General features: G+C 40.3%; 1 protein-coding gene across 2 annotated transcripts in view; it reads right to left on the minus strand.

The window, feature by feature from the left end:
• Nucleotides 1-1,487: 1,487 nt before the first annotated feature.
• The window catches only part of SEC22A (SEC22 homolog A, vesicle trafficking protein), a 69,146-nt gene continuing 58,049 nt past the window's right edge, over nucleotides 1,488-12,584 (minus strand). For both annotated transcript variants that reach the window (XM_045812690.2, XM_045812688.2), the window contains one exon: nucleotides 1,488-8,205. In XM_045812690.2, the coding sequence (XP_045668646.1) occupies nucleotides 8,005-8,205 (201 nt within the window). In that variant the 3' untranslated portion in view covers nucleotides 1,488-8,004. The remainder of the gene's footprint in view (nucleotides 8,206-12,584) is intronic.

Raw genomic sequence — 12,584 nt, forward strand, 5'->3', positions numbered from 1 at the left:
TCAGAAGTAGTGCTAAGCAGATTCTCGCGGTCACCCGAACAAAAGCAGGCAGTGGCAGGGACACACACTGTGAAAACCCATAGCTTCTCAATTCGTCTAAATCAAAATAGTTCCTCCCTTAAGACAACAAATGCCATACAGGTTAGGTCCCGAAGGAAGGGACTGTTAAGTCTGGGCCATGCGGGCCGTGTCAAGGTACCACTTAGCACAGGGGTCAGGAGGAGAGTTGGAAGGGCTGGTGTTATCTGTGGAGATGGGGTCAGGGGAGAGTACAACAGACCAGAAAATGCCATGCCCCCACACCCTGCCTTCGGATGAACTTCATCCAAAGTGTCTAGAGAGCTTTCCCATACATGTTCTCACTTGTGCGTGCCCCCAGGCCCAGGAGGCAGTGTGAGAGAGGACCGGCGCATTTCCTAGGCTGCTCTGATCTTCCTTCTGTCCATTGTGCCTATCTGGCTGGACACTGATCATCTTGCAGAGACAGAGGGCCTGCCACTTCCCAAGGTTGACAACAGATGAACTGAGGTCCACTTCCTATAGTACTATAGATTTTCTTAGCCTTTCCGAAAGAGCCCTCTGGTGGGATCCCCGCCCCTCCCCCGTCTTGGAACAAAAAATATGGTATTTGCTGTCCTCTTCTTGCCTCTCTTTCCTTCCCACCTTTAGGGTCACTGCTTCTCAAGACAGACACAAGAACAAAGGCAAGTCAGGCCACTGGAATGGCTGAACTCTGAGGCTCCTTCCTCCTCTGGCATTCTCGGATTCTAAATATTTGTGTGACCCTGTCCAATCTTCAAGTGCCAGACCACAAGTATGGCATAAACATAAACACAATCAAATTAGGATTTTAAGATTTTAAAGCCAAAGGCAGACAGATGAGATGAAAAGCATCACGCCAAGGGGGATCCATGGGAAGATCACCTTCAAACCAAAGTCACCGAAGCCTTTGCTCTGACCTCCTCCAGACACCACGCCAGTAGTAGCACTCGTGCACCACAGTCCTTTCCGACCCAGGGCCCTGATCCATGCAGTGCAGAGGGCCAGGTGATCAGTCTTGGTTCATAGACCAGAAGAAGGTCCAAAAGATGGGATGAAGGGGAAAGACAATAAAGAGAAGGAAGAGGATTGTCCAGGGCTGAGGGTAAAGTAGGCACCCTGTCCCAACTGGCTTGCCAGCCTTAAACCTCACCCACCCGCCTGTTTCTAGTGAACAGAATGGAGCCACCCCCTCACTTGCTGGACGCATCTTCACACTCCAGGCCCTTTTCCTATCACTGGTCTATTAGGCCAGTGAATTAAAGAGTTCTCTTTGGAATCCACGATGGATGGGCCTCATCACTTTTTCTCCCCCTCAGCCAATTTCTAATTTAGACCTGCCTGGAATCTCTGGTTTGTCAGCATCTCTATTTCCAATTTTGCAAAATTTGCTTCTGTGCTTTGACTTTGTCAGTGAGCTAGAGTGGCACTTCCTGGCTCATGTGGGATTATTATTCTTTTTTTTTTTTTTTTGGAGGGCTACATCTTGCATCAGACTAATCTTTTAAAAGCCACGTTGCATTTGCACTTTTGAAGAGTGCCTTGAGCTTCACATCCCCAGAATCTGTATGTTATTTCTATCTTGTGGGTTGGAGGCTGCTGGCTGCATTCTGCCACCCTTTGCTTCCCATCAAAGCAGAGACCACACACACATGCACACTCAATGAAGGCCCTTACAGAGTGGTGGGCACTAGGGCAGCCACCACTCAAGAGTACCCACTGGATCAGATCAGAGTGTTCAAAGCAAACAATGATGGGGCCACAGTGCTACGGCCACACGGAACAAGTGAGGTTCCCAGAGACACCTTCCCCTCTGGACAGCGCTCCAGCACCTGGGAGACTGTGGGGTCCCGGAGAGCACAGTCTACCACTGCCAGGCTGTAGCCTGCGACACTGGACAACGTAATGCTGCTCCCTTACCTCGGATGGATTCTGTTAAGCTCACATACCCCGTGCAGAAAGCACCTGATACGCAGCAGGTGCTTGGCAACCCTGAGTCTCTGCAATCCCTTCTCCTCTTTGACTGCACCCCCACTGCCCTGCCCAGAAGTCTGCACCCAAGAGCTCGCCAGGGCAGGCAACGTGCTTGCTAGACATTTCAATAGGATCCTCACTTAGCTGGAGATCTCTGAAAAACTTTGTACAATGACTTCTACTTAGGGGCATTTACAGTGCAAGAGATTACCTTGAAAGTAATAGTAACACCAACGAGACAGCCCATAATGGTAAGGACCATGCTGTCCTAGCACTCACTGTGCCAGGCTCTGCTCTAAGTACTCTGTATTTGTTGACTCATTTAATACTCACAGCAACACTTTGCCCAAGGTACTTTTATTATCCCCACTTTACAGACGAGGAAATGGAGGCAAAGAGGTTACGTGGCTTGCGGAGATCACAATGCCAGCACAAGGGAGAGCCAGGAAGTCTGACTCCAAATTCATAATCACTATTCCAAATTGCAAATAGTTATGCTCTATTTTTCATTTAGCGTTTTTCACATATAGGGACCACTTAATGCAGACTTTCCATAAAATTACTTCATAGCAAAGAACCAATCAATTCTGTCCTTCAGTTAGGAAAAGTAAATGTCTGAGGGACACCTGGGTTGCTCAGTCAGTTAAGTGTCCGACTCTTGGTTTCGGCTGGTGTCATGGTCTTGGAGTCGTGGGATTGAGCCTCATGTCGGGCTCTGCACTCACTAGGGAGTCCACTTGGGATTCTCTCTCTCCTTCTTCCCCTCCCCTGCTCATGCGCTAAATAAATGATTCATAAAATAAATGAATCTTCAAAAAAATTAAAAAGAGAAAGTAAAATGTTTGTAACAAATGAATCACCAGTGAAGCTTTAACATTCTACATCAAGAATCATTAATTCATGAGTTAGTCTTACTACAAAGACTAGACTGCACAGCCCCTTGCCCTAAAATCTAAGGCTTATTTAAGTTTCACCATACCTCCTGCAGCTATATGTCCCCATGTACCATTATAGACACAGGAATTTTAGGAAACCATTTTACTCAGTCTAGAATATCCGCACTACAGGAGTTAGCACTGACCAATCTTTTAAAAAGTAACAGATTACTTACATATACATTCCAACATATATTCCTTATATATTTCAACATATTTCCATGTTGTCTAGCTTAGTATTACATGGTAAGAACATGAGTTCTGGGTAAGACTGATCTGGATTAAAATCTTGGTGCCACCATATGAGCCAGATTGTGATTGAGGTCAAGTCCCCTCACCTCTTTAGGGTTCAGGTGCTCCGTCTATAAAAAAGAGAGCCTACAGAAAGGCTTTCCGGGAGGATGACGTGCTTGTCATACACAGTGCCACCTCTCCTCCACGTCGGCTTTGTCTGTTCTCACTGCTGCTAGAACAGTAAGAGCCCAGTGGTCGTCAGGAACACACACACACACACACACACACACACACACACACACACACGGAATATTCTGAGATTCTGTGGCACAGAAATACGAACACCAACTTTTGATTCATTTAAGCCTGAATCTCAGGTTTGAATCTAAGTGTGTTTCCCTAAGTGAACATGAGAGAATGCTACCGCATCCCCCAGGCTACCATGAGGATTAACCATGTCAGAGGACCTCGCCCTGGTCCACAGATGGCGTTAAGAATTTGTATCATTAGTCCTAGGCACTGGAGGAATTCAAAGTAGAAGGCCATCTATTGTTTGCTCACCTTTAGGCAAGGTCCCTGAAAACCGAGCCTCACAGAAAAGCACTGGCACGAAATAAGCAAACAATCAAGGCGGAGCTGGGGAGGGGCTGCCAGGACCAAACAGGAAACAGAAACGTTGAGCCCTGTTTCCTCCTCTCAGATGGAGCCTGAATGTGCTTCTGCTCAGTGACACTTGCACTGCTGTGCTGTGGGATGCAGGAGAAAGGGCAAATAGGAACCGTGGATGAGGTGGGGCTGAAAATACCGTTTGTTACCAAGGAAATAGCAGGAACAATTTGTAAGTCTAGGGTATTGATTTCAGGAACTCTTTGAGAACTAAGCCTGTTCTCTCCTTGAGTTTCCTACAGTCTCCAGCTGTGCTAAGCCATACAATTTATTATACACCGGCACTGCCAATGCAGAAGAAAACACGGACACCGTCAACAGCAATCACTGCTCACGAGCAAGGACGATACCAGCCACACGGCCTGCCACCACACAGTGCTTCAACACTGTGACTTCACCTGTGAAATCAAGTAATCTAGAAAGCTTGGCCACTCAAGGAAGAGGATTCGATAGTGGCAGCCACAGACATGGTTTCTCTTTGAAAAGTTCCCTGCTCCAACAGGAGGCTGCAATACGCCAGCATTCAAGAGCAGTCGCAGAGCACTGAGGAGGACGAACAGACACCGCTAGGCCCTCATCATCCAACAGCTCAGAGTGGGGTCCCCGGGTTACTTAGTCAAACTTCTGAAATAAAGGCCAAGCAACTCCCTTTTAGGGGACAGCTAATCTCAGCAGGAAGCACTTCTGTGACCCGGAGGTTAAGGCTCATAGGACAAATCTGCTCTGTGGAGCCTTGACAAATCAACTCTGAGATTCCAGACATGGCCTAACAGAAATGGAGCCAGACATTTCTCCAGACTAGATTCCACTGTGAAAAAGACCACAAAATAAATGTGCTAATCCAGAGACAGCACATTCACTTTATATAAATTATAAAATTACAAAATTAGGTAAAGGTTCTCCATGTCTCCAGGCATTTGTCTCAAATGGATTTTCAAGCTTTAACACACACCTGATTTTAGCTTAGGATAAGAATTTTTCCCAATGGGAACAAAATCCTCTATTAACCACACCGAAAACTCTTAAACGTACCTCTGAAAGCTGGTACAAGTTGAGGATTCAAGGCACAATCACAATATGCAAATGTCTAAAACAGCTGATTCTGTTCCTTTTAGCATTTCACAGGAGCCTCAAGTACGAACACTTTTACCAGAATCCCTCAGGAAGATGTCCCCCCTGAGGAACTGGTGTACTCTGACTTACAGACAGAGCTAGAGTGATGCAAAACTTGTTTCCCTCCTCCTAAGCCATCACTTCCAGGAGGTTCAAGAGTCAAATTTTACACTTGATAACAGCAATATGTTCCCTTTTCAATTTCACTGATCTTGGTTTTCTCCCTTTCCGTTCATATTTTATTACCATTGCTGTATAGGTCTTATTTTGGTATCGTGCTTCAAGTTCTTTTGGGAAAGAGGCCAGGTATAAAACACACTTCAAATACAGACCAAAAAAGCAAGCAAATATTGTAATTATTTTAAGGCTATAAAAGAGAGCATCTATGCCTTCCCAGCACACCTTAATAAAGCAGTATTTCAGAATTACCTTAATAGCCACCTAGGTTGGACACGACCAGGCCTGAGCTCATTAAGTCCCCAATTCCCCGATTTTACCAAGAACAGACCTATTCCCTGAGTACAACCTTAGTTATCTTCATCAGTCCCCATGCTGGTGGGGAAGAGCCCCAAGGCTAAGGGTATTAGAAGTTGTATGTGCTTAGCTCTGTGACCCTAGGTAAGTCATTAACATCTGATTACCTTAGTTTCCTCCTTTATAACAAGAAGGCAACTAATTCTCCTACACTACAAAACTCATTATAATTAGGTAAATGCAGACTTGTTCTTAAAAGTATAGTATAAATGGAAGATATTACTATCATACACATTAGAAGCCTAATGAGCTTAAGAACTTTACACTCATGGCAAAAATTTTTCATTCCAAATTCGTAATAGTTTCTTTGGCAACAACATGATAGAGGCAGGGAAGTTATATAAACACTCAGCAATGCAGACGCCAAATAATGAAAGAAAGCATTTCTATACATAAAACATTATTTATGCTTATTTTCATTTTTCACATTAAGATGTAAACATCACATTATCCAAAATAGCAGTGAAAAAAAAAAAAACCCAACAACAAATTAAGCCTTTAAAGACAGCTGGTGAGTTTTAAAGTGTCCTTCCTGAATGATCCAAACACCAAGCACTATAATTCAATAATAGGGAGAACCAAACTGAACCAAACCAGTAAGAGAGCTATGAAGTATCAATATATAGCAAAATCATAGAATGTTCCAACTTCTTGGTTAACTGGCTATTTACAAGAGAACTCTTGTTTTAACCATTACTTCAGAAAAATCTTTCTAAACTGAACCACTTTACTTTCCTGGCTCAGTAAGTACAAAATGTCAGACATAAATCAACTTTATTTTGCTGATCTAGGATCATGTAGTATATCTTGGGGTAGCTCTCAGAATATACATAATTTCTGTGCAGTTCTGTTAGAGGCAGAAAACTGAAATGGAATTTTGTTTTAAATAAATCCCTGATATTACAAGCTTATTGTCTTCTTTTTGCCTCATTCTCCGAAAAGGGGAGTGCAGCAAAAAGGTCCTAGTTAAGCAAGATCTTAAGGTTGCAGACATACCTACATATATGGGTTCAGGCAAACATGGCAGTTCAATGACTTTACCCCTCTGGACTATTCTGCTTAATAAATACACCCAGTAACAAGAATGATATGTAACGGGTCCACTGTTTTCTGGATATCAGATTTTAGTGCCTTATATATTCTTTGCTTGGAATCTTTTCTTCAAAAACGAAAGACAATCGTTAATGAAGGTACCTTCCAAAACCAGGAGAGTTGCAGATTTTGCTAATGGAGTCAAACTGTGCTTCCTATATTATTAATTCATAACTGCCTGAACAACCTTTATAATGTTATCAAAAAGCAAACAAGTTCTCTAAGATAGTAGACAGTGAACTCCTCAAAGCCACAAAATAGTAAGAGTTGCTGGGAGAAGTTACCTTCTGATTCTCTTAGTACAGTTGAGTGTTTCCAGAGAGCAGGACCCACACCACTGGTGGCACATAAGAGGATTTTAGGTGGAATACAACACAGAAGTAAATAATGCAGGATCACAGTGAGAATGTCATTCCCTTTACAATTTTATCCTTCTGATAATTTCAGAGAGAGAGCCCCACTTTGGTGCTGGGTAACATCTCTCTCACTGCAGCAAACGGCAGGCTTCTTGGACTCAGAGCCTTGGGAGGCATTAGTATCTAGTTACAATTTAATAACATTTTGTTTTATTTTGTAGTTATTCGTGGTGAATTGATGCTGATTTTCCTCTTGGAGTAGAGATTAGTTTGTTTTTAAACTATTTTAAGATTTAAAAGATAAATACTAAGAAATAATTGTATATGTAATACTCAAGTGATTGAAGTTTGGGGAACAATGGCTATAATCTAACAAATCACGTTTAAAAAGTGATTTCAAAAGAAACCACAAACATGGCCTAGAAAGGAAACATATGTTACTGTTTTCAATACTTGTGATGTTCTAGAGATAAGCTCATAAAAGCCTTCTCCTGTATCAAGTGATTTCCAGAGTTAAGATTCAAGCAAAAATATAAAAGGAAAAAGAACCAATTCCACACCATCCTGGACTTCATAAACTCATGGTACCATAAATGTGCAAATAATCTGATACTAAGCAAGTCGTTTTAAACATAAACTCCACGGCATCTTTTTATTTGGGCTATACTCATGCCTCACAAAGGCGAACCCAGGCTGTAGAGTTCCCGCTTGGTCCTCAGAGCGTGGACCACACACATTTTCTGATTGAACTCTTCAGAAGGATTCAGGACCGCTGGCCAAGTCTTCCAATAGCTTCTGACTGTTCTTCCACTGTCGCGGCCCTGGAGAGAGAAGTCTCCTCCTCCTCTGGGTAACAATCTAATGGCTAACATGAGGAGTTTGCCCAGCACGTACTGCATGCTCCCAGGCACGCCAGGCTGACTTAAAACAAAAAGGAGAGTTGGAGACAAAGAAAGCAGAGCTTCTCGATTGTGGTGAACAGTTTCTTCATCACAGTGGCAGTTAAGATATGCTCCCTCCTTCTTCCCCGGAAGCCAGGGCAGTATGTCTGAAGGATGGGGTCAGACATCATAATCAGGAGCCTTGCCCTGGGCTTGCCTCAGCCAGATCTGCAGTGTAACAAACGCGCCCACAGTCACGTGAAAGAAAAGCTGCCACAGGTTGCGCAGTTCATAGAGATACATGTTGCACAGACAGATTAAACCAAAAGTCAAAAAAGATTTGACATTCCGCCAGCCGGTGTAGTAGACAAGTAAATAACACTGTTCAAAATATAAAATGAAAGATGATTAGGGTTACAAGAAAAGAAATAGATGCTTCTACTATAAAATTTTAACAGGCCACAGAGTAAAATGTAAGAGTGGAATAAGGGGATTTTTTCATCTACAGATAAGATAATGTAACCTCTTTTAAGACATTCAGCTATGAAAGCTCTACGGTTTGAAAGGAAAACAGACTTTTCCTTTCATGTTTGTCATTTGTCAAAAGATACATTTTGTATTATATTTAAAATGGAGTTACAACTGGATGACTCCCTTGCAAACAGACTGAACACATTCCTCAAGGTGACAGGCAACTATGAAGATTCTCAGCGTCTGAGGGGGTTCCATCTCTCATCCTCACCCCAGAAAAGTACAAAAAACCTCAAACAAACCACAGCAAAATGGATTCTTATATAACCTGAATCTGCATATAAAGGAAATCCACAAGTATTTACTGATCCCCCATTAAGTGCAAGGAACTAATAAGCAAGGAACAGAGTATCTGAGTGAATATTTGAGGTAGAATTCATTCAGTGGATGTTTCTTGAGGGCCAGGACTTTAAGGTGTTTGCAACAATGCAGAAAGAATGTGGAAATGTTCTGTTAAATCTTTTTATTTCTTAAACAAATTAGAATTTGCTTACTTAAAAAGAAGACTGCTATCCAAGCAAAATGAACTGCAGGCACTTGATTTGCATTGTGTAAAAAAAGTTGGAAAAATAATTTTTCCTTTTGAAATAATTTTAGACCTAGAGAAGAGTTGTAAAAATCGTAGAGTTCTTGTATATTCTTCACCCTGCTTCCCCTGTTACTCTTGCACAACCACAGTATAATCATCAAACCACAAAATTAACACTGATAAAATACTGTAGACTAATCTACAGACTTCATTGGAATTTTGCCAGTTGTCTCACTAAGGCCCTTTTTCTGGTCCAGAATCCAATCCAGGATTCCCTGTTGCACTTAGCTGTCATATCTCTTCAAATCTGTTACAGCTCCTCACGTCTGTTTTTCATGACCTTGACAGTCTCAAGAGTATCAATCAGTTATATTGTAGAATGTCCCTTAATTTTGGTTTGCCTGATATTGTCTCAAGACTCAAGTGAGGGCATGTAGTCTGGGCAAGAATAACACAGAGGTGACATGTCTTATAATTGGTGATGTTAACTTTGATCTCTTGGTAGGGTGGTGGCTGACAGGTTTCTCCACTGTGAAGTTACTATTTTTCCCTCTGTAGTTAGTAAGTTGTCTTATGGGAGGAGAAATAAAGACATTATCAGGTGAAAGACTAACAGAATTTGACACCTACAGATGCACCCAAAAGAATGGCTAAAGGAAGATCTCTAAACAGAAAGGAAACAATAAAAGAAGCAGCCCTGGAACACTGCGAAAGCAAAAAGAACAGTCAGCAAAATAATATAATAGGTTCTGCTTCTCCTCTTGAGATTTCTGAATGATGACTGAAGTAAAAATTCAAAACACTGTCTGATGTGGTTCTAAGTATATGTAAAGAAAATATTTAAGACAATTCTATTATAAACAGATGAGGGCAAAGGGACATAAAAGGAGATACAATTTCTATGTTTCACTTGAACTAGTAAAATGACACCACCAAAAAACCGATAAGTATGTATAATACAATACCTAGAGTAACCATCTAAAACTATACAAAGAGAGGTAGTTGGGTGGCTCAGTTGGTTAAGTGTCCCACTCTTGATTTTGGCTCAGGTCATGATCTCAGGGTCATGAGATTGAGCCTGCACTGGGCTCCATGCTGAGCATGGAGCCTGCTTGGGATTCTCTCCCTCTCTCCCTCTGCCCCTCCCCCCAATCTTGCACGCACGTGCATATACTCTCTCTCTCTCAAAAAAAAAAAAAAAACTATGCAAAGAAATAAACTCAAAAACACTACAGATAAATAAAAATGGAGTTCTACAAAATGTTCAAGTAACCCACAGAAAGATAGGAAAAAGAAAACATAAAAATGAAAACTAGAAAAAACCAAGGTGGCAAACTTAAGCCCTGATATATCAATGTTACATTAAATGTAATGGCCTAAATACAATTAAAAAACAGAGACTGGCAGAGTGGATTAAAAAGAGCTTTTGATCTATCTACCAGAAACTCACTTCAGATGATATAGGCAAGGTGAAAGTAAAAAGATGGAGAATACATTACACAAACATTAATCAGAAGAAAGTAGAAATGGCTATATTAATATCAGATAAATATAAAAATATTTCCAAAAAAAGAAAGGGCTAGAGAGGGATATCATATAAAATATTATATAATGATAGATTATATGGTGATAAATGGATCAGTCCACCAAGAAGGCAATAATCCTAATTGTGTATGAGCCAAACAACAGAGCTATAGAATATGCAAAGCAAAAACTGAAAGAACTGAAATGAGAAATGTACCAATCCAGAATTATAGCTGAAAATGTCAATACTCCTGTCTCAACTGATAGAACTACACAGAAAATCAACAAGGATACAGAAAAACTGAACATTGTCAACCATCGTGATCTAATTGACATTTATAGAGCACTTACTCAGCTACAGTAGAACACACATTCCATTTAAGTGCTCAAGGAACATATACCAAGACAGACCATATTCTGAGCCACAAAATAAATCTCAACAAATTTAAAGAACTGAAATCCAATTCCAAATAATCCATAATCCATAGATCAAAGAGGAAGCCACAAGGAAAAAAATCTTTAAATACACTGAGTTAAATGAAAATAAAAATGCAACATATCAGCCAATGGAAAGAGCCCAAATATCCACTGACTGACAAATGGATAAAGATGAAATGGGGTGTGTGTGTATGTATTCAATTTTATATATACATTTTATTCCATTATATATTCTATTATATTCATACATATATATATTCTATGTGTATGTAATACTCCATTATATATATATGTATATATATATGTATATATATATATATACACACACACATATATATATATATATATTACTCAGCCATGAAAAAAGAAAATCTTACCATTTGCAACGACATGGATGGGCCAGAAAGTATTATGCTAAGCAAAATAAGCCAGAGAAAGGCAAACACCATATGATCTCACTCATATGTAGAATTTAAGAAACAAAACAGAAGAAATGGGGAGGAGGTAAGAGAGGCAAACCAGGAAACAGACTCAACCACAGAGAACAAACTAAGGGTTGCTGGAAGGGAGGTGGGCAGAAAGATGGGTGAAATAGGTGATGGGTATTAAGGAGGGCACTTGTGATGAGCACTGCATGTTGTATTTAAGTGATGAATCACTAAATTCTACACCTGAAACTAATATCACACGTTAACTGGCATTTAATAAAAACTTAAAGAAAATTTTTAATAAAATATAAAATGAAAAAAATGCAGTATACCAAAATTTACAGAACACAAATAATAAAGTGCTCAAAGAGAGAAATGTATAATGCTAAAAGTATATATAACAAAAGAGAAAATCAATTATCAAAGCTCGCATCTCAAGAGCCTAGGAAAAGAAGTGCCAAATACACCCAAAGCAAGCATGGGTGTATCCTTCTTCATGCTTGGAGAACTCAGAAATAATAAATAGTAGAAATCAATAAAATTGAATATATGAAGAAACAAAAAGAGCAGGTTCTTTGAAAACAGCAATGAAATTAACAAGTCTGACAAAGAAAAAGACACAAATTACCTGTAGGAGGAATGAAATAGAGAATATCACTACAGATCATACAGATACCAAAAAGAGAGTAACAACCAACTACAACCAACTCTACACACATAAACCTGATAAGATGAAACAGACCACTCCTTCATAAAATACAAACTATCATAATTCATGTATTATGAGAAAGATAATTTGAATAACTGTGTAACTATTAAGAAAATGGAACTTAATATAGATTATATAGTCATGGTAATCAATACTATGTGGTACTGGCAGAGAGACTGACACATAGATCAGTAAAACAGAATACAAAACTCCGAAATAGACTCACGCAAATATGCCCAACTGATGTTTGACAAAGATGCAAAAGCAATTCAGCGGGAGAAAAAAGCCTTTTCAAAAAATGGAGCAATTGGCCATTCATCCACAGGCAAACAGAACACCACCAAACCAAGAAAACCAAAACCCAAAATCCAAAACACAAAAACAAACCCCTCAATCTCATCATCTAAGTCTCACATTTCATACAATCTTATATGTAAAACATATAACTAAAACTTTTAGAAGAAAACAAAGGAGAAAATCTTCAGGGGCCAGGAGTGGGCAAAGAGTTCTTAGACTTGAATACATGGAATTATAATAGCGTATGGTGACAGATGGGAGCTACACTGTGGTGAGCACAGCGTAAGGTATACACTTGTGTTAT

The sequence above is a fragment of the Ursus americanus genome, chromosome 4 (genome assembly GCF_024610735.1).
Source record: "Ursus americanus isolate L20-20 chromosome 4, mUrsAme1.1.p, whole genome shotgun sequence".
Lineage (NCBI taxonomy): Eukaryota > Metazoa > Chordata > Mammalia > Carnivora > Ursidae > Ursus > Ursus americanus.